Below are 27,485 nucleotides of genomic sequence, written 5' to 3'. Positions count from 1 at the left end.
CACAGTGATTCATTTTCTCACCCTAAAGTTCCCATGACAAAAATCGAGGCAAAACATACATCACATGTTCACATTTTTCATTACTGCTAGTGTTGTTCGCATTCTCTTTGGTCAGCATTCATGAAAACTTTCCTAGCTAGCCCAGGCACTGAGTCCCTCCTCCGCTGGCTGGAATGGAACTGGCACTGAACCTTGGTTAGATGAATGTCCTGTTGGAATGAGATGCATAAGGACAGCCTCTCTCCAACCAGAACCTAAGTTCATTGAATGAAGAAACGCCTTCTTCTCATCTTTATACCCCAGCATTGACCACTGTATCTACCACAAAGGGGGGATTCAATAAACATTGAATTAATGAATGTGTAAATGAGAAACCCTCTTAGAATATTTTTGTTTATGATGTTTTCTGCCATCTTTATACATCTTTCCATATACATATAACATAGACACACTGGGGTTTTCATTGAAGACAGTCATTCTAGATGCTCATAGAAGGTGTCAGTATGTCAAAAAAATAATAAATGCTCTTGGTCCACTTCAGGTGGGGGCTTCACCTCTAAAAGAGGAATTTTTGGAAGTGCTGGAAAATCGGAAACAATGATGTGTGTTTCTTATGGGCGAATGGAAGATCTAGTGTTCTCAGGAGCAGCTACTGGAGATATTTTTATTTGGAAAGATATTCTACTACTAAAGACAGTGAAAGCTCATGACGGGCCTGTGTTTGCTATGTATGCATTGGATAAGGTATGGCATATTTTCATCATTAGCTTTCTAAAATTATAAATTAGTCTGAGGAAGGCCCACACCAGCAGGATGCTTGCTTGTCTCTAAAGCCTGTCTGAATTGGGAAATAGTTGTCATGAATGGAGAGGAGTACAAATATTTTTAAAAATTATTTCATTTATAATTATTTCTTTATGTGCAGTTACTACTTTTTTCATACTCATTCCTCCTAGCTCTCAGCCCTGAGAGCCCCTTAAGAAGTGTTGAAATAATGTACAAACCCAGTAGCAGACAAGTCCTGAGAAATGTTTCAGCATTCTCTTCCTCCTTTGTATACAACAAGCAAAGACCTCAAAGTACCAAGTGGTTCGATTATTGTCCCACTCATCAATTTGACCAAAAGTTTAGTTGATAACCAGTTTGTTCCTGTGTAGATAGGTTCAACTTTAACAAGAGCATTAGAGTGAAGTCTTGGCTTTGCCTGTTATTAGGGTTTTCCAGAGAAACAGAATCCGTAGGACATACATACACATACACATCTACAAAAAAAAAAAAAAAAAAAAAGATTTATTATAAGGAATTGGTTCGTGCAGTTATGGAGGTTCTGTGTCCTCTGCAAGCTGTAGCCCCTAGGAAGCTGGTGGTATAACTGAGTGCGAATCCAGAGGCCAGAGAACCAGGGCTGCCACTAGTGTGCCTCTCAGTCTGAGGATGGGAAAAGAGGAGATGTCCCAGCTCGATCAGTGAGACAGAAGAAACAGGGATGAATTCCTCCTTCCTCTGCCTTTTGTTCTATTCAGGGTCTCAAAGAATTGGATGATGCTCGCCCCCATTGGGGAGGGCAATCTACTTTATTGAGTGCACCAATTCAAATACTAATCTCATCTGGAAATACTCTCCCAGACACATACAGAAATAATATTTAATGAGAACACCCTGTGACCAGTCAGGTTGACACAAAATTAATCACACCTGCTCTATTTCCACTTAAGTTCATCTTTGTTGTCCAGCCACCTTCCTGCCTTGCAGTGTTTTGTTGTTGTTGTTGTTGTTGTTTGTTGTTTTTTAAAGAAAGATCACACTTATTGTCAGTACTATGAAAATACCTTGTTCAACCACTTTGCCAGAAAAATCCATTTTTTATTCACTGCCAGCTTGCTGGTGGTACCAGTTTGTCTACTCTCTGACCTCTGAACAGCATAAGCCACCCAACAAACCTAACTAAGCCACGCCTCATTTTGCATTTCCCTGTTCCCAGGTAAATATGCTGATCCCAGTACCGAAGTAGGTTCTTGTTAGATGTGCAACTACAATGGTAGTTTTAGTGGTTAAGCTGTTTTTTACTGGTAAATTTGTTTTGGCTAAAACTGTACGTTAGACAAGATGAAAGTAGAAAGCAAAATCTGAAGAGATCTCGAAGTTGATGTGCTGTAATTTGTTTAAACTCTTTCACTGCTTGATAAGTTAATCTGAAACATCATGTAAAATACCAGGATGTCACAGTCTAATTTGAATATAATTTGGGGATTGAGTCTCCCCTACAAATCTATAATGAGAATATAGGTATTTAATGTAAAAAAAACTTCAAAATATTATTTCCTTGTGAACTTCGTTGAAATAAAGGAAACTAAAAGTCTCCAAGAAAACAATTAATTACTTAGAATTTTTCATTGAAAAAAGGTTTTTCCTTAGAGCAGTTGGTATATATAATTTCCCAGAAAGAAAAACTAGTAAAGCCAAGAAATCATAAGCTTAGTAAAGATCACTGTTCAGTAAAAAACAAAAACAAAAAAAACCTAATATGTTAATCATTTTACTTTCCAGGTTTTATAAAACTTAATCTGGATTTTAATTATTATGGGCATCGATGTCCATTGAACAAAATAGGATGGTTTTGTTACATGAACTGCCTAAGTTTCTCTTAAAAGATAATGATGTTTTCTCCTGGAAGTAAATATCTAATTTGAACATATTTAATAATTGTTTTTAATTGCAATGTTAATTCCAGTTCATTCAGTAGGAATAGATGAGATACCAGAAACTCTGCCAGGCATTCCTGTTCCTTAGGCGCCCACATTTAAGTCGGGGACAGAGCACAGAAACGGCCATCCAGGATGGACCTACAGTGCCAGATACCAACCAAAGTTCTGAGGAAAGTGTGGGGAACACACATTGAGAATGTGCTTTATCCACTAGAGAAGTAGGGGAGGGATGCTTCTAGGAAATATTATATTAATATTACTTGTAATCAGGTTTTTCAGTCTCCTATACTTAGGAAGGAAACACAGACAAAGCTGCTTTTCCCGAGGGGGAGCCCTTTATAGGTCAGGTGGGCAACCTGTCATTTTGATGTATATTTCATTCTTCCCGTGTGTGCCTTCACAGGGTTTTGTAACAGGTGGAAAGGATGGAATTGTGGAACTCTGGGATGATATGTTTGAAAGATGCTTGAAGACTTACGCCATTAAAAGAGCAGCATTGTCAACCAGCTCAAAAGGTGCCACCCCCAAATATGTGATCGGAATCTTTCTTTCCACAGGAATGGAAAAGATGGTACCAAAGTTCGTGGACACCCATTACTAAATCGGTTCTCCTTCTTCTGCAGTTAGACCTCTCAGCCCCTTGTAGAAATATCAAGGATGATTGCCTAGTACCTAGTACTTCTGAACTACAAAGACAGAGTATATATGATTATGAGGCTTGTTGTTGTTGTTGTTCTACTAAATCACTATTTACAATATTAAGTACAACATTTCCCCCCTCAGGCTTGCTTTTGGAAGATAACCCTTCAATTCGTGCCATCACTTTGGGACATGGACATATCCTGGTGGGAACAAAAAACGGGGAGATCCTGGAAATTGATAAAAGTGGCCCAGTGACGCTGCTTGTCCAGGTACTGTGCACATATGCTAACGCACGGTGCCCATCACAGCGGGGACTTGGGTGAGGCCAGGGGGCCGCTTAGGGTGCAGTGTTGAAGTACGCACTCAGTCTCAGGGTCGCGCAACTGCTGTGTGGATGACTTATTGCTATATAACAAATTGCCACAAATCCAGCAGCCTAAAACAATACACGTTTATTATCTTAGCTTTCTCTGGGTCAGGAGTTCAAGCATGGCTTGACTGGGTCCTCTGCTTAAAAGTTTCACAAGGCTACAGGAAATGCCAGGGCTGCAGTCTCATCAGAGGCTCACCTGAGGGAGGATCTGCTCCAAGATCATGCAGGTTGTTGGCAGAAATCACATCCTTGTGGTTGTAGGACTGAGGGTTGCATTTCTTGCCGGCTGTTGTATACATTCCTTGCCACATGGGTTCCCCAACATGGCTGCTTGCTTCCTTGAAGCCACGAAGGGAAAGAGAAAAAAACAGGCACTGGTCTTATGTGACATAATCATATCATCAAATGCATGTAATCAGGGACATCCATACCCTTTGCCCTATTTTATCAGTTGGCAAATAGTGATAGGTCATGCAACACCCGAAAGGGGGTGATTACACAGGGGGTGAAAACCAGGATCCTGAGGGTCACTTCATGAATGTGTCCACCACAGTCTTCCCTCTGGCTGCAATTATTACTGTACCTACCATATGCAGAGTACATTCCCCCCCCCACCCCCAAGAGTATTATCCCGTTACAGTATCTGCTCAAAGTCCATGACCTCATTGTCTAAATCAAGTCCAGGTGTGGAGGAGGCTCTTTAGGTATTTTTTTTTTGATCTGTCAATCTATAAAACTATCAGGACAAATTATTTTCTCTACTCACACCAGATACACAAGTGTCTCCTTAGATTTTTTGCCTCATTCTAGTCTCCATCTTGGTGCATAAAAACACATGACCTACTTCTTGCCCTCCATCTCCCCTCAAGAATTATATTCAGGTAAAATCACATTACAGTAACATCAACAGAATCCTCAAAGATCAGTGAAGTGATAAAATCTCACTTGAGGGGGTGAGACTATGTGGAGGTGACAGATAGTCCTACCCAATTTGGTGATGCACAGACCTTATTTGTAGATGGAAGAGACTCAGGTTGGGATGAGGGTGTACATTCAGAAGCTGGAGTGAAAAAAATATGCACTGGTTATAATAAGCTTCAGGACTTCTGTGGGTCCAATAGAGAAGCTTCACCTCCTTCTCCTACAGGCTTGCTATATTAGAGATGAACCCCCAAATCCCACTGAGAGTGGCCCTTGGATTTGCTACATCATGGGAACAGGTCTGCGCACACACCGTGGTTCAGAGCACTGTGAGGTTTTAAAAATGCATGTGCCCAAGTCCCACTCAGGATATCCTGAATAAGAATGTGTTTAAAGAAGAATTCTGTATTAAAAACAAACCTCAAAAGCTCTGTAGCTAGGGGTGCCTGGGTGGCTCAGTCGGTTAAGCATCTGCCTTTGGCTCAGGTCATGATCCCAGGATCCTGGGATTGAACATCACATTGGGCTCTTTGCTCAGCGGGACCCGGCTTCTCCCTCTCCCTGCCACTTCCCCTGCTTGTACTCTCTCTTTCTATCAAATAAATAAATAAAATCTTTTTAAAAAAAAAAAAAAAAAAGAAGGAAGGTAAGATTCCAAGCCCATTCCTATACCACTTGAGAAACTTCCAGCCTGTCTTGCTCACTGTTCATTCCTATGTTATGCAGAAATTTAGTCCCATTAGATAGGGAAATGCCATGTTTAAGTCAATATATGAGGCAGTGATTTAAAAGGGTCTCAGAGCACGCAACTCTGTCCTCAAGCAAAATGTAAAAGGGACTTGGTCTGGGAAAGACCTCCAAGCACATCCATTCTGGGGGGAAATTGGGGTTGACACCTGACCCATCCTCTGACCATGACCTTTGGGATGAGAGGCTTCTGAAGGGAAGAAAACTAGAAAACTAGGGATGTAGGGTACTCCAAATCCAATAAATTCAAAGACCGTATCTACACCCTTTGGCCCTTCTCAGATATTTGAATGTCAGCTCTATTTGGAACTTCTGCCAAATTACTGTTTTGCTCAAACAGTTTCCTGTTAAACCAGAATCATCCAGTTTCTCTTCAGAAAGCCACCTGTTCCCTGAAGCAGTCCAAGTACAAACACCTTTCAGATGCTGTGTATGGTCTTCCTTTTTGCTTTACTAAGCAAAGCCTTTTTATAAGTAGACACTAAACGCAGAAATTCAGTGAACAGTCTGGTCTGTTTTATTGTTCTGTGCACTAATCTATTCTTTACACTGCTTTATTGAGTGATAAATTACAGGAATCAGTCATTTTCTCCCTAATTGTTCATTTTTTAAACACTTTTATCTTATTTCTAAGCCATTTATGTGTGTGTGTGATAAGATACAGGTATATGGAATTGGCCCAATGCCTATTAAGCACCTTTTAGTTTTCTGATATTCACTGTATAGAATAATGTGTGAACAAACACTGAACCTGAGTTATTCTCAGGACACTTGATATGAAAACTGAGCTTTTGTTTTGCCAAATGCTATGCATTCAAAGGACTAAAATTAATAAGATTATTGCTGTCCAAACTTAAACTTACACACTGTTATGTGTCACTTGTATCTCAGTAAGACTAGAAAAGAAGAGAAATATAACAACCAAATGCAATGCATATGCCTTAATTTGATCCTGGATTTTTTTTAAAAAAAGTAATTACTTTTTTTGGGAAAAAATAAAGAATATTGCTGTCCAATCCCTCTGACAGAGATAGGTGGTTACCTACATCTTTTAGAACATACGTGTATTCATAAAGGTGCTTTGTGTCACGATCAAGCTGTTTTGCAAGTGTATGTGTGCCTATATATACTGTGTTAGCTCAGTATCAAGCAAGAGGATCAAATGAGGGTATTTTATGATTTACCCAGATGTTTCTAAAAGGAAAAACATTTGGCATCATATAAACAAAGCTTATGAGCAACGAGTCCATGTTTTGCTTTACAAATGAAGATTTTGGCATCATGTAGGCCCAGCTTTAGATTTAAGTTCAAATGAAAAAAATTATTCAGTGCTTTCGTTTTGGTTTAAGGAAGCTCAGCCTGTGTTTATTCATGTGTGAACCTGCTGGGTCTACAGCACAGTGCTACAGAAGGGCTAGCCAAGAAGCACGAACCGAGTTTATATGGCCTTGTTTCCTCTCCCACAGGGGCACATGGAGGGAGAAGTATGGGGTCTGGCAGCCCACCCTCTCCTGCCCATCTGCGCAACAGTGAGTGATGATAAAACACTTCGGATCTGGGAATTATCCTCCCAGCACCGTATGCTGGCAGTTCGAAAACTCAAAAAAGGTACGTGATACCACTTTACACATCTGTCAAAGTATTTACCAACAACAGAATGTGTTGCGTTCATTCATTCACTCAACTAATATTTACTGAGTGTACCTGGTACATGCCCCCACTTATGCTAGGTAATGGGAATTCAGTGTTTGTTGCTACAGATAGAAATTCCAGAAAGCTGGCCTGATCTATTATTTCCTTCATTTTCCTTGCACTGCACAGACGTTTGCCACCTGGGGGCAATATGTCCTTCTTCTTCTCCTGGTGGAGATCTGTGGGAGTCTGTTGAAACCCATCAGCTTGTAAAGAATGCTGCTTTATCTTTATGTCTAACAGTCTCTACAACTGATTTTACTACTGAAAAACAAAAGTTTTATTAAAAAAATAGTTAATATCAAGAAATGAGTAAATATGTATTTAACACCCTTTGCTACTAGAACAAAGAGGTACACCAAGAAGTGCAAATTCAGCAAACATTTATTGAGTAGCTTCTATTGTGTCAGGTCCTGGGGATCCCAAGATGAACGGTCCCATCTCTAGTGTCAGAGATGGACAAGATTCAAACAGAGTCCCAGCAACAGATGGTCCATTCAAATAGGGCGATTTGAGGAGAGTCTAAAAATGGGACCATTTGTTAAAGGGGTGGGTAGGGTATTGAGGAATGACGAGGGATAGTGCAGCGCCATGCAGCTGCTAACAGCCAGGTACCTTCATCAGCCCTGGGCCTGAAGGGTCAAGAGGAGAGAGCAATGCTAGAACCCAGAAGTGAGAACTTTGTGAGAGGACAGGCTGGACAGGAGCCAGGACCCTCAGCCCAGGGCTGCCGCCAGTGCACAGTGACCCTGCAGGGGAGGCAGCTAGGGGGGTACAGAGCCCAAACTCCCTGTTCCCCCTTCCTCCTTTGCGCCCTCCCTCGAGTCTCCTTTTCATGCTCCCCCTGGGCCAAACGCAGCCCAAAGCCAGAGGGCCAGGGAGACCACTGACGCGATCTTTGCAGGCCAGCAGAAGGCACAGGGAGGCGTGGAGAGCGGATGTGGAGCAGCAGGTGAAAGATGTCTGACACAAACAAGCTTGTGTGGAGGCTCAGGAGAAGGCCTGCTGCCAGGGACAACTTCAGCAAGGAGGAAACCCGAGAGCTGAGGCTCAAAGCATTTGTGGAAGTTCTTGGGGAAGGATGAGATTGGGGTCTTGCCCTAAAATATTTATATGGGGTAGTTTTACAAGTAGAGAGACGTGGAGAATATATTGCAAGGGAATAAAATGAAAAAAGATGTCAACACAATAGTAACAGTGATGGTGGCTGATCCTGTTGAGTTGGTGACTCCTAGCAGTTTGCATTTGGTCTTCATGGGAACCTAAGGAGTAAGGCCATTATTATTACCACGTACAGATTAGGAGACTGCAGCACAGAGAACTTCGGTTGTTTGCCTGAAATTGCACTGAACTCCCACCCAGACAGAGTGGCTTCAGAGAACATGCCTGCGGCTACTGCCAAAAGCTGTTTTTCTCTGCCATCTTGCCTTTCTTTACAGTGGACTTGTGGGCCTTAGTAAGTGGGGGAGCCAAGATTCAAACCCAGGTCTGACTCTGAAGCCCATGCTTCTCACCACTGCAAGACTGAATCATTTGACCACTAATTTATACTGGGAAAATGATACACTAAGACCTCCTTGTGAGTGACTTCAACATCAGACAGTGGACTTTATTCACTGGGTTAAAAATTAGTTCAAAAGAACAATTATCAACATATCTTAGATGGGATAACCGTTCAATCCAGTTTATAGCAGTTTTCCTGGTGTAATTATTACTAGCTCTCCCTTTCACTCTGAGAAGTGTCCTGGTTTGTATAATAAAGTGTATGGTTAACCTCATCTTGATGACTCTCCTCAAGGGCAGGCTTGTCTTTTGTTCTCTGAGCCCTGGCACCATGTGTGACTCATAGTACCTAAATAACTTGTTGCTACCTGAGTGCATGAATGAAGATAGAATTTAGATAAGGCAGTTTGCCGTTACTGGTATGACATAGCTTTCAGCACACCATGAACCGTGACGGAGGGAAGTGTTGGAAGCTGAGTTTGGAGTGCCTTAGCACAAAGCTGTATGACCGTCCCATCCCTGGGGCCGTGCTTACCAAAGTCTTGACAATAAGAAGGGGGGGCGGGATATTACTAAACAGTATTCCTATTAAACACCCCCACACACAGAGTCCACACTCATTCAGAAATATCTCTCTGTGACCCTGCAAAGCAGGAGAAAACATTGCTCACGTGGCACTGGCAGCTTGTACTGTTTAGAGACACCTTTTGAAAGAGTATTGTCCACGACAGAAGAGGCAGGACAAAATCTTTCACCTCTGGAATTATGACTTAGGACCCATGGATCAAAGTATTGGAGTGACTCTAAGATCAACAAGGTCTCTAAAGCAAGTTTTATGTGTAAGGCATGATATCCAAAAAAATTGTTTCTAGAAACTGAATTCCAGAATTCCCATTCTTAAGTATTATCTCTCTTCTTGGGAGCAAAGGTACTGGTTTTATTAATCCTTCACTCCTTTCCCTCATTCACTCCTGGGGTCTTTTGAAAATCCCATGTACTCAAGTAGTAAGAAATGAATGGATAAACCTTAAAGAAATAGAAAAGGTTTTGTTTCATGGGGTTTTGTTGTTAGTTGTTTTAGCATTCTGATCATTGCCCTTGGGTTTGAAGAGAAGATACGTTCTAAATTACAAAGTTTTAGTTCTCAGAAGTAATGTTAAAGACACAGTCACATGTCTATGCATAATGCACGTATGCAAATGTCCATCTCTTCATTGAGTTTGTTTGATAACAGAATCATGACAATAACTGTTCTTCGTGGATTCTTTTGTAGGGGGAAGATGCTGTGCCTTCTCCCCTGATGGGAAAGCCTTAGCAGTTGGCTTGAATGATGGGAGTTTCCTGGTCGTAAATGCTGACACTGTTGAAGACATGGTCTCCTTCCATCACAGAAAAGAAATGATCTCTGATATTAAATTTTCAAAAGGTGAAGATTACAGCAGAAACTTTCTAGAATATGTCAGGACAAAAATTTATAAGAATAGACTATTTAAATACTTCCTTGACCTTTTCCCCATTTTGAAATAAGCTCCTGGAAGTAAATTCCTGTATAAAACGTTTGGGTGTTAACTGCACATTTTCTTTGCAGATACAGGAAAATACCTTGCTGTGGCCTCCCATGATAACTTTGTGGATATTTACAATGTCCTTACAAGCAAACGCGTTGGCATCTGTAAAGGTGCTTCTAGTTATATTACACATATTGACTGGGACTCAAGAGGTAAAGTATGTTGAGGCTTCTAAGATAAAATTTTTGTTTTAAAAAAGTCAATATCCATTCATGTATTGTTTCCAGAGAGAAGAACAGTTGAGTTTTGGAGAAAAACAGAGTGGGGAACCCACAACCAATATAAATGACTTTACACCCCAGGGACACCTGCTATTAACATTTTGAGTATTTTTTCTGTGTTATTACTAATACTACAGTTACTATTATTAACTCAAGCCTTTGAGTTTTAAGACCGTTAAAGGTACACGATGCCTTCTGTTACCGTAGCAAGCCACTCCTTCACCTTTGGGCTCGGCATGCTGTGTCATCGCCTTGTGTCTCTCCCTTCCCGTTTTCCCTTTTCCTATCAGTGCTCCACCTCCTGGAGAACTGCCCAAGAAGTCTCCAGCAATTGTCACCTGCCGGCAGAGGTAGAGAGCTCTATTCAGCTCACCTAATATCATCCTACTCTCCAGAACTCCCAGCCGCCCCCCCACCTCCTCTAAGTCACACCCATAACAAATCTAGTTTCTACCATGTGCGAAGTTTTAAGCCAGAAAATGTGAATGATTCGGAAGTAAGACACAGTTCCTGTAGTTCTCCACCAGAGTGTATAAGTTAGTGAGGGAGACGTACTTGTACTTGAAGTACAGGCGCCCAAACGGTAAGGCATTGGAATGAGAAACGGTGAGTCACAGGGCAGTGGCGTGCAGGGCCTCTGAATGGGCCATGTGAGCATTAAGGACCCAGGGTGGAGCAGCATTATTACAGTGTGGGTCACTTTTTTTTTTTTTTACTTTTTTTTTTATTATGATACGTTAATCACCATACATTACATCATTAGTTTTTGATGTAGTGTTCCATGATGGGTCACTTTTAAGTCTCATCCCAGAGACTTGGCTGATGTTAGAGTTTGGGGTAGGCATCTAGGAATGGGCGGGGTCCCAGCTTCCAAAGAAGTTTTAGTTGATTGTGATAGAAAAGCACCAAGCCCAGGGGTGTCTTTGAGGAAAGAGCTCACAGGGGAATCCACGGAGCCTCATGGAAGCAACGTCCTTTGAGATGGATCTTGAAAGATGAACAGAAGTTCACCAGATGGTGAAGTCTAGGACGAGCATTCCAGACTCAGAAGGAATATGGCATGTCAAGACAGGAGATGGGAAGAACAGGGGGAGGTTAAGAAATAGTGATGTTGAGTGGCTGAGGGCAAGAAGGGAGGGGGCTGTGGAGAGACAGACCAGGACAGACTGCAAAGGAACATTTATATCATGCACCAGGGAGCTGAGCGCTGAACTTTATCCTGGAGGTATCAGGTAACTCTAAGGAACTTAAGATGGGGCATTCCCTGCTGCCTCGGGAGGACGAGTAAGCCTGGAGTTGGAAAGCAACTAAAATCAGCCAGGAGAGAGAGGGGCTGAGGGCCTCAACCCGAAAGAGATGATTTCGGAGTTGCCAGAATACTTTATTTGAAGTATTGCTTGAAGTACTGGCCATAGGCAGATGGATCCTTCTGCTAGGCAGGTATTCATTTGTAACCATACCTGCTGCCCTGGGATTTGGACCTTATTTGAGCCTTACAACCCGTAGGCGTTTTATACAGGGCACTAGATGGACGGAAACATGCTGTGGATTGTAAGGTGCAAGTTCCAGCAAGGGCAGAGGGAGATCACATAAGTCCCTCTCACTTTCACATCAGAGCCCTGCCAGACACAGTGTCGAGGGCCTAGGCTGGCCTTGGTGACCAGGCAGTACAATGATGGCCTGAGAGTCCTCTAGGGACCAGTGAGGCTGAGGGGGTAGAGGGAGACAGTTGCTTCTCAGCGCCTCCCCACCCCCATGCATGTTCTCTGCTTTATTGTTTAAAAAAAAAAAAGGAGTGACATCCCCCTGGATATCCTCTTGCTAACGTCCCTATTTATGCCATCATGGGAGCAGGGTTTAGAACACTCAGGGCCAGCCTTATGCATACACAGAGTAGAGTACGGATCGTTTTGTTGGGGATCCAACACCCACACGGTACGTGGCGCAGCGTGTGAAATCCCACCATTACAGTGACCATTGATGGGGGGGGCTACACTCAGTTATTATTTACGTGAGAAAATGGGACATAGGAAGAATAAATTTCAGTTGGGAAGATTTCTTTTACATTAGTTTTAATTGTAGATACACATAAAATTTACCATCTTAACCATTTTTAAACGTACAGTTCAGTGGCATTAGCTGCATCCACATTGCTGTGTGCCCTTCACCACCGCCCATCTGCACAAACTGTCTTGTAAACCATCAATAACTCCCCTTCGCCCCTTCTCCCAGCCCCTGATAACCACCATTCTGTGTCTCCATGAATTTGACTACTCTAGGTAACTCATGTAAGTGGAATCAGACAGTATTTGGGTTTTTTTAAAAAAGATTTATTCATTCATTTTAGAGAGAGAGAGTGAGAGAACATGAGTGAGGGGAGGGGCAGGAGGAAAGCGAGAGAGAGAATCTCCAGCAGACTCCCCGCTGAGCACAGAGCCTGATGTGGGGCTCGATTTCAAGACCCTGAGATTACTACCCAAGCTGAAATTAACCAGCTGAACCACCCAGGCGCCTCCAGTATTTGTTTTTTGTAACTGATTTATTTCACCTAACATAATGTCAAGATTAATCCATATTGTAGCGTGGGTCAGAATTTCCTTCCTTTTTAAAGCTGAACAATACTCCACTGTATGTATAGACCACATTTTGTTTATCTAGTCATCCATCAGTGGACACCTGGGTTGCTTCCACCTTTTAGTTATTGTGAATAATGCTGCTATGAGCATGGGTGTACTAGACCCTGCTTTTAATTCTTTGGGGGTATAGACCCAGAAGGGGAATTGCTGAATCATATGGTGATTGTATTTTTAATTTATTTAAGAACCACCATACCATTTTCCATAGTGACTACACCACTTTACATTCTTGCCAGCAGAGCACAGCATTCCAATTTCTCTACTTCCTCACCAAAACTTGTTATTTCTGAGGTTTGGGGAGGTCTTTTTTATAGTCGCTATCCTCATAGGTATGAAATGGTATCTGACTGTGGTTTTTACTTGCATTTTTGGTATTATTTTTTAATTCTGCAAATGTACGGCACCTGGGTGTCTCAGTCAGTCTGCCTTTGACTCCGGTCCTGATCCCGAAGTTCTGGGATCGAGCCCCGCATTGCGGCTCCCTGCTCAGCGGGGAGCCTGCTTCTCCCTCTCCCTCTGCCATTACCCCTGCTCATGCTCTCTCTTTCTTTCTCAAATAAACAAATAAAATATTTAAAAAAAAGTTAATTCTGCAAATGTGTAGGCCCTTTGTGTATCACTTAACTATGCTAGGGATATAAAGAGGAGTAAGTCCTAGATGGAAAGAGCAAGATCTTGGCCAGGATCAGTGGGTCACAATCATGCAGGTGTCCAGGTGACGGCCTATATAGATGGCCCTCAGTGTGGAGCCATCACTTTGCAGGGAGAGAGGCACACCTCACTATTTCCATAATTCTGCCCTAAGCCAGCCTCTGTGGTCCATCAGAGCTCAGGGTGATGGAAAAGGCCCTGGGAGTAAGGAGGCTGAGTCTTTGAAAAGCCTCCTCATCTCTTGTCCTAAGTGGCCCCTTGGGTCAGGTGACAGCATCAGACCAAATGTTTTCTATGGACAGAGAGGAGAATAGAATACTTCCGATTTTCAGGGGGCATTATGCCATCCGGAGAGTAAGAGCAAGTATGCCCATGGATCTTCCCTGGTTTAACTCCACTGTGATGGCCATGAGACATGTGTCGCATTGGTATGCTTGTGCTCCTGATATCCCAGTTCCCAAAGTGTCTGACCTCAGGAATGTGCCATACTGTCTCAAGACCAACCTAGCTTTTCACGGCAGGGCCTCGAGGGTCTGGCAGGGGTAGAGAGCAGAATTCAGGAGCAGGGATCTGTTTCATTCCTTTGATCTTGTCAAAAACAGTGAATACATTTGCCAGAGCCAGCTGGCTCGTCAGGGGTGGGGGATGGTGCAGTCACCAGCCGCGGCAGCCTTTCGTGTCCATGGCAACCACGGGTCCTAAGAAACCAAAAAGCGCATCAGGCTGTTGCAGGAATATCAGCTACCCCTGAATGAAAGCTCCTGTACAGAATGCTTGAGAAAGGAGAAAAAAATGTGGGGAGAGAGAAAATAAGGGAAGAACATTTTCTAGCTGATATTAGTTCGTTTCTAGAAATATCAGTACTATAAGATTTTTACCAGTGAACACTTTGGGCCGTAATAGAATGCTCTTTGCCATTTTCATTGCAAATGGTCTGATATATTTGGTACATTTAGTATGAATTTTGGAACTGTTCTAACTTGTGAATTATATAGCAACTGGGATGATGGGTGTGAATCATTTTGTGGATTCTATAGCTCTATACACCTGCGGGGATTGTGGTTTCCTATACCTGCTTAGTAATGAGGACATCTGGACTTTCCAGTTCTCTTCCTCCTTGTGAGTAGACATTTCTAGTGAATAAAAATTTGGGGATTCTGAAAGAATAGGGTTACTCTTACTAAGGGGCAATTATACGTGGATTATACAGATTTTTTGCTCTTTGCTTCTGTTCTCAGAATATTTCGGTGCTTATATGACAGAGAAGAAGGCAGCAGAAAAAAAGAGTGGTGACCTAAATATTTTCTCTATGCTTAAAAAAAAAAAAAGAGTAATAACCTCGGTAAAGAATAGGGTGGGGGCAGGGGGAGGAATCACACCCATAATTCCACTTTCCTAGCAAAGAATTGTTGCAATTTTTTAAAATTCCTTCGTATCCTTGGTTGCAAGGAACTCAAACCCACTCAGCTTAAAATTTTTAAAATGATAATGAAGAATGAGCTTATTGGGAAGATACAAGGATAGCTCATAGAATCCAAGAGCAGGAAGCAACGTCTCCTGAGGAACTGTCTTTAGGAACGAACCAAGCAGGCACTTCTCCCCTCTTCTCTCCTCTCCTGCTCCGAGGCAGCTCAGTTCAGTGTCCACTGCTGTCCTTGGTCTAGTGTCTGTTTTTGGCCCCTCTCTCTGCACAGGCAGCTTTCCTTAATTCATTTGCACTCGGTCCACTCAGTCACCCCAAAATGCCACTCTCACTTCCAAAGTCCACATCTTATCCCAGCTAGGCACCCACTGATTGGGTCTCCTAGATTCTGAGTTCCAAGGAAAGAGAATTTGAGTGCCCACTCCCATCTCTGGCCCGGCCCGTCCTGGGTCATTGTCCTCCAGAGGACAAACACGACCACAGGGGTCCAGCCCGAGGTCGGGGGCAGTTCTCAGGGAAGGGGCACGAACTAGATTGGTACCCCACGGGCATTATGGTGCTGGAGAGCACTTCTGGTGCTTGTCTCTTGTGTTTAGATTTTCTAATAATCTTGCAGTCATAAAGTGCTTCACTTAACTATGCTAATAATTTTAGGGTGTTCTTTAGGTAAGATATTATCTCTGAAACTACTGTGTAAAGTGAATTGTTGGGATTATCTGGGAATTATAATTCTTTGAATTCTCTTAGTATCTCATGGCCAGAAGTCATCTAAAATTAGCCGCTGAATCAAAGGCTGTTTTCATTGAATCCTTTAATCCCTTTTCCAGGTCATTTGTTATTTGCACTTCCTCTTGAGAATCCTAAAAAATACTTTGTAGGTCTATTTAGTCATTGGAAAAATATTGATTATTCATTTTCTTATAATACTAAATAGCCAAAACTAATTTAACTGCCTTTTTTTTTCTTGTTTGTGTATGTTCAGCCATAAATTCAGGGAAATGTGCCCCTTTCTAAGGAAATGTTTTCAGATTCACTTGCTCCTCACAGCCAAGGCCCCTCATCACCATATTATAACCCAGCAAATTAGAAACAGTTAAGGTTTTCGGTTACAAAATTAGAGAGACTTATTTTTAATTAATCACTGAGAAATAGACCTGCATCTTCAGAAGGTTAGCGAAACCAGCCTGCAGACCCAGGTGGTACCCACCTGAGCATTCAAGAGCATGATAGAAGACACAAAGTTCTTTTTTGATATTACTTTTGCAGGAAGGACATTTCAAGACCACTAGATGTACAGAGTTGTGGGGGAAAAGCGGGGGAAGAAATAGTATGATGTAAATATGCACAGAATTATTTACAGATGAAATATTAGGCCATCTGAGGTTTGCTTCGGAATAATCTGGTGAGGGCCTGAGTGGAGGCTCATGGAATGGGGTTGGGCCATGTGCTAATAACTGTTAGAGCTGAACATTGACTGGGCACATAGGGGTTCTTCATACTCTTCTTACTTCTATGTGTGTTTGAAATGTCCTGTGATTTAAGAATGCTGAAAAAATAAGAGAGTCTGTATCTTTTCAGTCATTTAAATTTCAAGGCATAAAGAATTAGTGAGGTGTTAGGAGGAGGATCAGGGTATCTAATCTTCTTCAACATTAATCAAAATGAATCCAAGATTTTAATTTTACATCAGACCAAAAGACCATTTTTGTTCAACACTTTGTTTTGGGAAAATCTTGGATTTCTTTACAAATTTTCAAGTAAGATGGGGTGGGGGGCATTTATAGGTTGTTCTACACATCCTTATCTTCCAGTTTCTAAACTTCAAAGGACAAATTTAGAATTTAGGCCTGGATAGATGTGGATGCTTGCCACAAGGTTCTCACTTCTGATGCCATAGTTCTTGCCAAAGCCATTTCCTTTTACTGCACGCTTGTGCAACCAGGCAAATGAGCAAAAAATCCCGGTTTTTGTCAAGCTTTTGAAAAATATGTACTTCCTTTGCAACAGAGTAAAACACAGCAGGCTTGATGCTAGGAGGGATGTGCAAGCCCACATTAAAAGGGATGAGGTCCACATTAACAACCTCCTGGTGGCTTCGGGGCCTGCACCATGCCATGCAATCGCCTTTACATGCACTTCTGGAGAATTTACCATTTATTTGCTCAATTTATGAGAATGATTCAAATGAATCAGAATAGTTGCAACCATGCTTATCTCTTTACAATAGAAAGATAAATGCAGATGTGAATTGTCTTTCTGCTTCATTCTCTCATACCAGGAAAATTACTGCAGGTTAATTCGGGTGCCAAAGAACAACTCTTTTTTGAAGCTCCAAGAGGCAAACGGCATATAATAAGACCTTCAGAGGTAATAGTCCTACACAGAGCTTTTTAAAAAGTGTTTTGTGAAGATGTAATATGTGCATTTTAAATAAAAACCTGTCACTTATTATCCACCAGTATGGGTTATATTCAGTGTACCTTTAAGCTTGCTCGCGTCTTAAATCTGACTGCTTAATCGGGTTCCCTACGTTCTGAGGACCTATGGATTCCCGGGGCTGCTGATGTGGCATCATGCATTCGTGCAGTCGGCCTTCAGCTCCATTTCCCTCTGCTGGAAGACACCGACTAAGCGAACAGCTTGGATGCCACATAGCACTTCTTCCATTGGACACACCCTGTCCTTTTGCGCACAGCTTTCTGTGAACATAAATTGCTGAAACATGCTTTCTCACTCTTTACTATTTATTATAGTAATACCTTCTGCAGCAACAGTGAGAGAAATTACTTTTCAAAACAAAACCTATCTACAACCTGACCATCCATTTGTATCAAACTGTTTCCCTTCTCCCTGTTTTCCTAATGTCCTTGGCCACTTAACGTCATTTTTTAATTGTTGAAATCAAAGCCTATATACAATTTTTGAATCCATGACCTAATGCCATCCTAAAGGCTCGGCTGCTCTTGTGGGCAAGTGGCTCTCTCAGGGTCTGTGCTAACGCGGATGGCCAGAAGGTAATTGCCTGATAGAGCACTAAGGACCTCCGCTTAGCCCCAGGAGGCAATTTATTTGCTATGTAACCTTTGAAGAAAGAAAAGGAAATCTTGCTTCTTTAGAGGGAAAGGGGTCAGAGGATACACGGCTGAGGGACAGGCATCTGCCTCTCTCTGACTGCAGTTTGCCGGTAATAGAAACTCTCCCATGGTTGCAAAGTGCCCCCAGGGACCCTGGGACATGGGCCCATTCATGATGTTTTCGTGGTTTCTAAAAGAAGTACAAAGGCATTACGTAAGAAACAGAAGTTGTTCTAGATGATGACATCATATTCATGGAAATTATTTACTGATCAATTGCTCTCACTCCCAGATCCCAATTTATTTCTCTCTGATCAGTTGCTGTTTTAACTTTTTAAAAGAAATTTCTGTAGCCTTGAGTAAGAGATACTTTAACTTATGTCATTTGTTCACTGGATACTTGGTGAACGTGCCGGGCCCTTCATGTGCCTGTATTTTTGTCTGCAGAAGTGCCTTGTGTGATGGTTGTCAGTCTCCTTTTACAGAGAGGGAGATGAAAGCTCCAGGAGAGTAAGAACCGTGGAGCTGTGGTCCCAGTCTTGAGGGGTCCATGTGTGACTCGGCAGCTAGATCACGGGGCCTCTTGGATTTCTCCTGTGTAGTTAAGCATCATTTTACACCACTGCATCTGTATTTTCCCTTCATGTTCTGGTGCCCCAAAATAGGTATACTGAAATAGAATCCAGTCTAACCAAGTGGTGGAGGGGGAGTGATGCCAGCTTGGGCCCGATGAGCACTTACTATGTATAAGAAGAGTAGGCACAAGAGGGAAGTTCGTGTTACGAGGCTTCTTGCAATGCTAGGCTTGGGCTGTGAAGAGCTCACTTGTCACTCTGCGGTACACGGTTGGTATCCCAGAGGCTGCTGTCTGGTGCCGCTGTCTGGGGAGGCCATCCAGCTGATGTTTCCACGCCTGGGCCTCCCTGGGCTTGCCACCTCAGGGCACCAGAGAGGCAGCTCAGCATTTCCTTTACCAGCATTGTCAGGCCCTTCAGCTGCATATGAAGGATTTGGGAAATCCTCTTTCCACAAAAGATTTAAAAAAAAAAAAAAAAAAAACCAGCCACGGTGAAACTAATGCAAAGCTTGCTGAGCAAATTGTGAAGTATGGCAAATATTAAAATATCTATTTAAATCCTCCTGCTGCAGCCCGGTGCAGTTAAAGCCGCACTAAACTAGGAGGCCAGCTCTCCCGAGCTCGCTTCCCCTCTGCTCCTAAGCCGGCTGTGCCGGACGTGGCTCGCCTCTCTGGGCTTCAGTTCCTTCCCCTGGAAAATCATGATGGTAATGACACATCTGCCCGAGGGGAGGTGCTGTGGAAAAGACCCTTTGAGGACCCTTCTTCCATCTAAGTTCCAGGATTTTTTAACAAGTTTACCCCCTTGGGGTTTTGCGAGTTACAGGGGGTCATTCTTAATGTTCCATTTTAAATGCATTTTCCATAGCTTCCAACAAATGAGATATTTGCTTGGGGACCACAGTGCCCAGATCTGGCCAAGGGTGAGCTGCTGGGGTGACCACAGGGTGAGCCCTAGATACCGAGGTCAGGGAAAGTGGCACAAAGGGCGCTGGCCCTGGGGATGGACGGGAGGGTCTCAGAAATGGAATCTAGAACCTGGAAGGGAGTCAGTGGCCAGAAAGCCTGCTTGTAGAACCAGCAGGAATGGTTCCCTTCTCTTCCTGCAAAGGCCAGTTTAAGCCACCTCAAGTCACCTCAGTCCGCAGTCCTGCCCGAGGCACCCCGAATCACTAGGGCCAGCGCAGCTTTTTGGTTCCAGTTCTGCATGGGTCCAGAAGGGACACAGAACGAGAAATGAGGAGAAATTTAAGTAACTAAAACACATTCAACACCTCCCCACGTTGTGACTAAAACCCTAGCTGCATCTTTATCTTGCCATTTCTCTGTAATGCTAAGGGATAATAGCAGATCAAATCCCCCAGGAAAGTCTAATACACAGTGTGGTTACTGTTGTTTATTTTAAAAAGGAAAGCCTAGATTATATCAGGATTGGACCTATACGAATTTTAAGTCTTCTGTCCATGAATTTCAGACAAAATAGTTTTAAAGGATAAAATACACATTCATGGCAATGCAATATGAATAGTCCTTCAGATTTTTAAGATAGTCTCTGTGCTAGCTGCAGAATCTTAGTACTCATTCCTTCTAGAAAGCAGCCCTTCAAAACAAAAGTTGTATCTGTGACTTTTTAAAATAGTTTGTTAACTGATCAGCCCGAGTGATCAATGTAGCTCAGTGGTTCTCACTTGGCAGCAATTTTGCCCCCTCCCCCAGGGACATTTGCCGATGTCTGAGGACAACTTGGGGAGGGGGACTACTGGCATCCAGGGGGTAGAAGACAGGGATGCTGCTAAAATACTACCGTGCACAGGACAGCCCCTGACAACAGAGAATCATCCGGCCTAAAATGTTAATAGTGCTGAGACTGAGAAACCCTGATCCAGCTTATGGATTCAATGATGGTAAATATCTAGGAAAGAACTAAAAAAAGCTTTCTTACTCTCTGGTTTCCACAATTCTGAAATGTTGATTCTATCTGTAGAAAAATATATGGCTATCTGACTGTAGTGTTTATTAAGATAATGCAGATGCCACTCAGAAAATGCAGCTTAGAACTTCCGCCCCTCAGATCACAACACAAATGCCTGATGTTGGCGAAGTCGTCAGTTAGAACGACTCCGCTTCGTATCGTTTCTTTTAAAAGAAAAACAGATGATACGGCATAAGGAAGGCAGTCAGTGGTATTGTAATAGGGCTGGATGGTGACAGATGGGAGCTGCACTCATGCTGAGCAGAACTCAGTGGACGCATAGACGTGTCCAGTCACCGTGCTGTACACTGGGAACTAATGTAACGTTGCACGCCAACTGTGACTGTGCTTCCGTTAAACAAGATCTCTAGGTTGTGCAAAAGTATGTTAACTTTCTTTCCTTCTTTTTAAGATCGAGAAAATCGAGTGGGACACATGGACGTGCGTCCTGGGGCCCACCTGCGAGGGCATCTGGCCTGCGCATAGCGACGTGACTGAGGTCAATGCGGCCAGTCTTACCAAAGACTGTTCCCTCCTAGCAACTGGAGATGATTTTGGCTTTGTTAAGCTTTTCTCCTATCCCGTCAAGGTAATACTGCATGTTTATTATATATACTTGCTCAGTCTCATTAATAACTTAAAATCTATGTATTGTATCTAAGTGGATTTTTAAATATTGAAGGCATAAGAAGTCAGTAATGTCATCAGCAGCCCTCTTGTTATGAATGCTATCTAAACACCTCATGACTTATTTACTATAGAAGTCTGATTCTCATGGTATCGAATTCTTCCTTGAAAGGCCTTCAGTGGCCATTAAATCCAACATCTCACCAACTGCAAAGGAGGAATTTCTTTACAATGTCTTGGACCAGTGTCCTTCCAACATGTACTAGCATACTTCCAGAGAGGAGGGATTTACTACCTCACAAAGCAGCCCAATTCATTATTAAATAGTTCAGTTGTCAAAATGTTCTGCTCTATACAGAGCGGAAATTTCTTCTCTTTAGCCAAAGTTCTGCCTTCTGAACCATCACCAAATAACTGCGGTCCTCTAACGGTCTTCGTGTGGAGGAAGATAGTATTTGACTCCCTGAAATCTCATTTTCTCCTGCCTAAATGTGTCCGGTTCTTCAGCCATTTCCCACAGGACGTGGTTTCCAGCTGCCCTGCCTCTGAGCACACTCCGTGTTATCAGTTCCATTCCAGACTCTTTCAGCTGAAATGGAATTCACCACTTCAGATGTTGACCAGCTCAGGCTCAGTGGGACTCTTACCTTCTTCTTTGGATTTTGTATTTGGATTAAATCAAACTAAAATGGCACCAACTCTGTGGGCCGACACACTATGCAACTGAATCATAGATTTCATTCTAAAAAAAAAAAAAAATGTTTAGGTTATCCCTCATATGTACACAATTGATTTTCTAAAATTTGAGTACAGAACTTTATATTTGTACCCAAATGAGATTTATCTTACTACACCTTGTTGTTCTAACCTGTCAACATCTTTTAAATACCTTTTCAAAATACTTACTTTCCTTTCCAGCCTCACATTATCTTCTCATTTCACAAGTGGAAGTTTTCAATCATGGGGAGAAAAAAAAAAAAAGACTAGAACAACCAAGCGGCAGGAGCCCCATTCATTTTGATACTCTGTTTATTAGTGTACACATTGAGTTCGAGTTCCTCAGTCAATCATAGACGTTTACATTTACCTGACTATGCTATCACCGAGCTCACATTTCTATCTCTAGTCCAATGACACATCATTAATGACTTGGAAAATATCTTGCTACAAGCCACATGGCCTATGTCTCTGGTATCCTTAATCTCTCCTTCTAATAAACCAGTCAGTAAAAGATGCAGTTCACAGTGAACCCCTGTCGCTGCTTAGTAATCATTACTTCCTTTTCCAAGTGTTTATTGACCTTTTGTGTAATAATTCACCTTAGAATTTCCCAGGGATTACATCAACTCATGAATCAATATTTGCCAGAGTCTACCTGTTTTCCCTTTTGAATACAGGAACCTTTTTATGTTTGATGCCACCTCTCCTGGTTTCTAAACTTCCCAGCTGTTACTGACCTGACTTCTGTGGTCACATTGGAAGGACCTGTACTCAAGCACACAGCTCTCTTTTGCCCTTTCTAGTTTGAAGAGCATTCCCTTTATAGAGGAGATAAGTACATCTGCTTTCTGTTGCTATTAAATCATCTCATCTAAGAAGTGTTCCTAACTTTGGTCTGTTTTTTTCTCTAGCCCTAAATATATCTTTATATTCCTTTTCACTTGTCTTGGGTTTTGACTTCAGCATTCCTGAAAGTATATTAAAGTTGTCTGTGCAAGACTTTTGTATTCATCCCCAGTTATCTACTCCTCTGTCATGTGTACACTTAATCACACCTGTTCCCTTGGCAGCAATGTGGGTTTCTTTAGATGCCTTCCTCTTACATTTGTTAAATACTGTCAGATTATTATTTTTGTAGTTTTTTTGTAAGATACACTTCTGATGTATGTCCAATGTTCCCTTCATCATCCATCCCAAATTCCAAAGCCACCTGGTAGCCTTCCCCCAATGATTCATGACTTCACCACCACCTACCAGTCCCCTCCTTCCTATTTGATCAGAGTTCAGTACTTTGTAGCACTTTTCCTTCCTACTTCTACATTTTTTGAAATGAGTTTGCTCACGGGACAAGTAAAAAGTTAGTGATACCCTGGTTTTAGTAGACAGGTTGGGGCAGATCTTTAGATAGCTGAAATCCCCACGGTACCACTGCATCATGTTCCTGAGCTAGATTCATTGTTGTTCCTGGGAATTCATCATCCACATCCCCATCCTGCCCACATGGGCTGCCTATAGCAGAAATTTCAAGCTGTGTTCCTCCAACTCCCAGAGTTCCAAGGAGGTTCCTCAAGGACAACCCCAAGCAACAAGGTAGGGGCCAACTGAAGGGGCTCTGGGGCCCCACCCCTGCTTTCGCCAGAGTCGCTCTCTGTTTTGTATCTTATGCATTGAGTTTCTGTGTAAGATTTTCTTCCAATATTTTGTTATGAAAATGTTCAAGCATATAGATAAGGCAAAAGAATGATACAGTGAACCCCTGGAACCCCATCACCTAGAGTCTGTATATAATTCAAAGTAAGTTGTAGATATCGGGGTACTTACCCCTAAATGTTTCAACATGCCTATCATTACCTATTGTTCAATATTTGCTTATGGTGTTTTTTAAGTAAAATTTACATATAGTTGAAATACACAAAAAATTTTTTTTAAAGATTCTATTTATTTATTTGTCAGAGAGAACACAAGCAGGGGGATCTGCAGGCAGAGGGAGAAGCAGGTTCCCCGCTGAGCAAGGAGCCCGATGTGGGACTCGATCCCAGGACCCTGGGATCATGACCTGAGTCAAAGGCAGACGCTTAACCAACTGAGCCACCCAGGCACCCCTTAAGGTGCCCCTTAAGGCCTTTTGATGAACATTGACAAATACATACACCTACATGATCCAAACACCTATCAAGATATCACTATCATCACCCCTGGAAGTTTCTTCATGCTAACTTCTGAGTCAAGCCCCACCCCCTCCGCCACCACTTCTATTCTCACATGAGAAGACTATTCCATTGTTTTTCACCATAGATAAGTTTTACCTGTTCCAGAACTTCATATAAATGGAATGATCAAGGGGCGCCTGGGTGGCTCAGTCGTTCAGCATCTGCCTTGGGCTCAGGTCATGATCTCAGGGTCCTGGGAAAGAGCTCCACATTGGGCTCCCTGCTTGGCGGGAAGCCTGCTTCTCCCTCTCCCACTCCCCCTGCTTGTGTTCCTGTTCTCGCTATCTCTGTCTCTGTCAAATAAATAAATAAAATCTTAAAAAAAAATAAATAAATGGAATGATCAAGTAGGTACTGTTTTGTATCTGGCTTCTTTCATTCAGATAATGTTTCTGAGATTCCTCCTTGCTGTTCTGTGTAGTAATAGTCTGTTCCTTTTTATAGCTGAATGGAATTCCATTGTATGGATAGAATAGAGTTTGTTTATCCACACAGCTATCAATGGGCACATGCTTTTCAAGTGTTTGGTTGAAATAAAGCTGCTATCAACATTTTTTGGATGAATCTTTATGGACGTGATTTCTCCCTCTTATGTAAATACATAGGAGTGGAATTTCTGGGTCATAGGGGGAAGTGCATGTTTAACTTTTTAAGAAACTGCCAGACCTTTTCCAAAGTGATTGTATCATTTTACATTCTCATAGAGAAGGTAAGAGAGTTCCAGTTGCCAACATTCAGTGTTGTCCAACTTGTAAAATTTAGCTATCCCGGGAGCAGATAATGTGATCTCACTGTGTTTGTAATTTATGTTTCCCTGATGACTAATGATACTAAGCACTTCTTTGTTTCCTTATTGACCATTTGTGAAGTGTTTGTACAAATCTTTTATCCACGATGTTAAGTTGGATTGTTTCTTTTTACTCTTGAGGTCTGCTATGTAAGATCTGATTGAAGAAACAGTTTCATAATTTAAAAGCATTTGAAAACCCCTGGTCAGTGTAAACTACTTTGATAGTATCACTTCTCTTCCTCTTCTTTGTCTTAATCTGATTTTTCTGGCACACTTTCGCTCCTAAATATGTTGACCCAAGCTGATGAATATTTCTAGCTGTATAGTCATACTCCTCCAGTGCTCTGAGTCTGTGGGACAAAGTTCTCCATCTGTTAAGGACTGAATGTTTGCTTCCCCACCAAAATTCATATATTGCAGCCCTACCTTCCAATGTGACTGTATATACAGAGAGGGAATTTGCAGAAATAATTAAGGTTAAATGAGAGCATAAGGCTGGGGTTCTGATCCAGTAGGATTAGTGTTCTTGTAAGAAGAGACACCAAAGAGCTCACTCTCTCTCTCCATGCACACACACACTGAGGAAAGGCCATAAGCACACTTGCTGTGTTCTCATAGGTGGTGTGTCCAAGCCAGGAAGGGAGCTCTCACCAGGAACCATATCGGCTGACACCTTGATCTTAAACTTTCCAGCCTCTTCGCATAACTGTGAGAGATGAATTTCTTTTGTTTAAGCCCCCTCCCCCGGAGGTGGTATCTTGTTAGAACAGCCCTACCCCATTAAGACACCATCCCAACTGCAGTATTCTAGCATTGAGTTCCATGTCATCGGGTCTTAATGAGATCCCATCACCACACAGCAATCTCTTTGCCCCAAGTCCAAGTTCCATTTGTTAGACTCTAATGTCAGGTCTTCTTCTTGACTCTTTTTCTTGTTCTCCTTTCCTAGGAGTGACTTGGCCTATCTCCCAGGCAGTTTTCTTTCAATGACTAATACGTGCTCTTATATATTCAGTTTTACAGTTTAAAATCTTCTTGATGAGGTATTAGTCCCCTTATTTCTAGCCTCCCTGGAATAAACTCTTCTTTCCCAGAGTCCATCCATTCTTCTAGTACCTTAAATCGTGTAGCAGAAACCCCAGCTCTCTCCTTGGATGCCATCTATATAGCTGGCCAACTGTTCCCTTAGCCTCCATTCCCTTCCACTCTACCAGCGAGGCTAAAATACACCATGTCATTTATATTTCTAAAACCCACCCTTACATTCTCAAGTCTCCTTCTCAGAAAACCAAAGGCTCTAGAGAATTGTTCTTCTGAGAGGAACTTTGTCCATTAAGTGTTACAGGCAGAGAAACTCTATGTGAAATGTTGTGAATCTGGGGAGAGGGTACATCGCTTTCATCAAACTCTCAGGAATTTCTCACCGAACAGCAGTTAACACCCAGTCCTGTGGGGACATATTCCAGATTCTCTGTTCTGTCATGACTCAGGGAAAGAGGCAAGTTGTGGTAGTGAGTCCTGATGAGTGATACACAAATGCGTGGTTTGACGTGGTGACCCAGAAGGACAGCTCATCGGACCAGCTCTGCCAGGTCTTCAGGAGGCTCCTTTCATAAGCCCTCAGGGAGCACCAAACATCCCTGCTGGGCTGTTCCTCCTGGGGGAGCAGCTAGTTTCCTGGAAATGTCTAGTAAGTGCGAATTCCCTTTATTGTTCCATGGAGCAGTGATCTTGTTTCATATTCTGAGAATCTTTAATCCCCCTCTGCTGCAAGAATCTCAGCTTTGTTAAATTGCTTTAGTGGCTCAGAACTTTTTCCTCTTTCTCCTCTGTCACTTTCTTCCCCTCTGCAACCTGATTATGATCACCTTAGAATATTTTTTCTCCTGAACCTTTCTTTTTGGATTTCTTCTTTCATCCTGTCTAGCAACCGTATATCCCATTATATAAGGAGGGGTATGGAGCAGCATTCCTCAGGCTCTTTTTCTTTGTCCACCTCAAGAAATAAGCTTGTATGTGTAGTAGATACAGTGGGCAGGTTCCTGCTTCCAACTGGGAGACCAGCAGGACACAGGGCTGCAGCCACTCTAGCTGGCCTCTTTGCTCCCATGATCTCACATAGAACGATGTGAATAGTGGTTTCCCTTGGAAATCCTTATTTTCAATGCTAGAAAATGTGCCTATTTTCTAGCAACTAGTGGCTCTGGAAGGCTTCCTGGAAATATGGCCTGCCTGTCTGCTTCCCTAATCTTTCTACACTCAGTATTCTGTTGAGGAGTGGGCATTTCCACTCCGCTGTCAGGGAGGGGTCTGCCCGATACAGAGTCATACACTCTGCTGCACCTGTCTCCTGCCATGTGTCTGTGCTGGTTTCAGGTTCCTTAGCATGCCAGTCCTAAACCCTCTGGAAGCTTCTTCTGTTACTGAGACCAG

General features: G+C 42.5%; 1 protein-coding gene across 4 annotated transcripts in view; it reads left to right on the top strand.

Annotated features, from left to right (window-relative positions):
* Nucleotides 1–27,485, top strand: part of EML6 (EMAP like 6) — a 260,832-nt gene that overhangs the window by 189,731 nt on the left and 43,616 nt on the right. For all 4 annotated transcript variants that reach the window (XR_013441823.1, XR_004923257.2, XM_078056549.1 and 1 more), the window contains exons 18-25: nt 542–744; nt 3,109–3,220; nt 3,489–3,616; nt 6,855–6,996; nt 9,857–10,009; nt 10,172–10,303; nt 17,361–17,449; nt 21,118–21,294. Coding sequence is in view for 2 of the 4 variants with exons in the window: in XM_078056549.1 (XP_077912675.1) it covers nt 542–744; nt 3,109–3,220; nt 3,489–3,616; nt 6,855–6,996; nt 9,857–10,009; nt 10,172–10,303; nt 17,361–17,449; nt 21,118–21,294 (1,136 nt within the window). In the remaining 2 variants the exon portion in view is untranslated. The remainder of the gene's footprint in view (nt 1–541; nt 745–3,108; nt 3,221–3,488; nt 3,617–6,854; nt 6,997–9,856; nt 10,010–10,171; nt 10,304–17,360; nt 17,450–21,117; nt 21,295–27,485) is intronic.

This window comes from Halichoerus grypus, chromosome 10 (assembly GCF_964656455.1).
Source record: "Halichoerus grypus chromosome 10, mHalGry1.hap1.1, whole genome shotgun sequence".
In the NCBI taxonomy this organism is placed as follows: domain Eukaryota; kingdom Metazoa; phylum Chordata; class Mammalia; order Carnivora; family Phocidae; genus Halichoerus; species Halichoerus grypus.
Note: the sequence above shows the minus strand (reverse complement) of the source record. Positions and strands in the feature narration are given on the sequence as shown.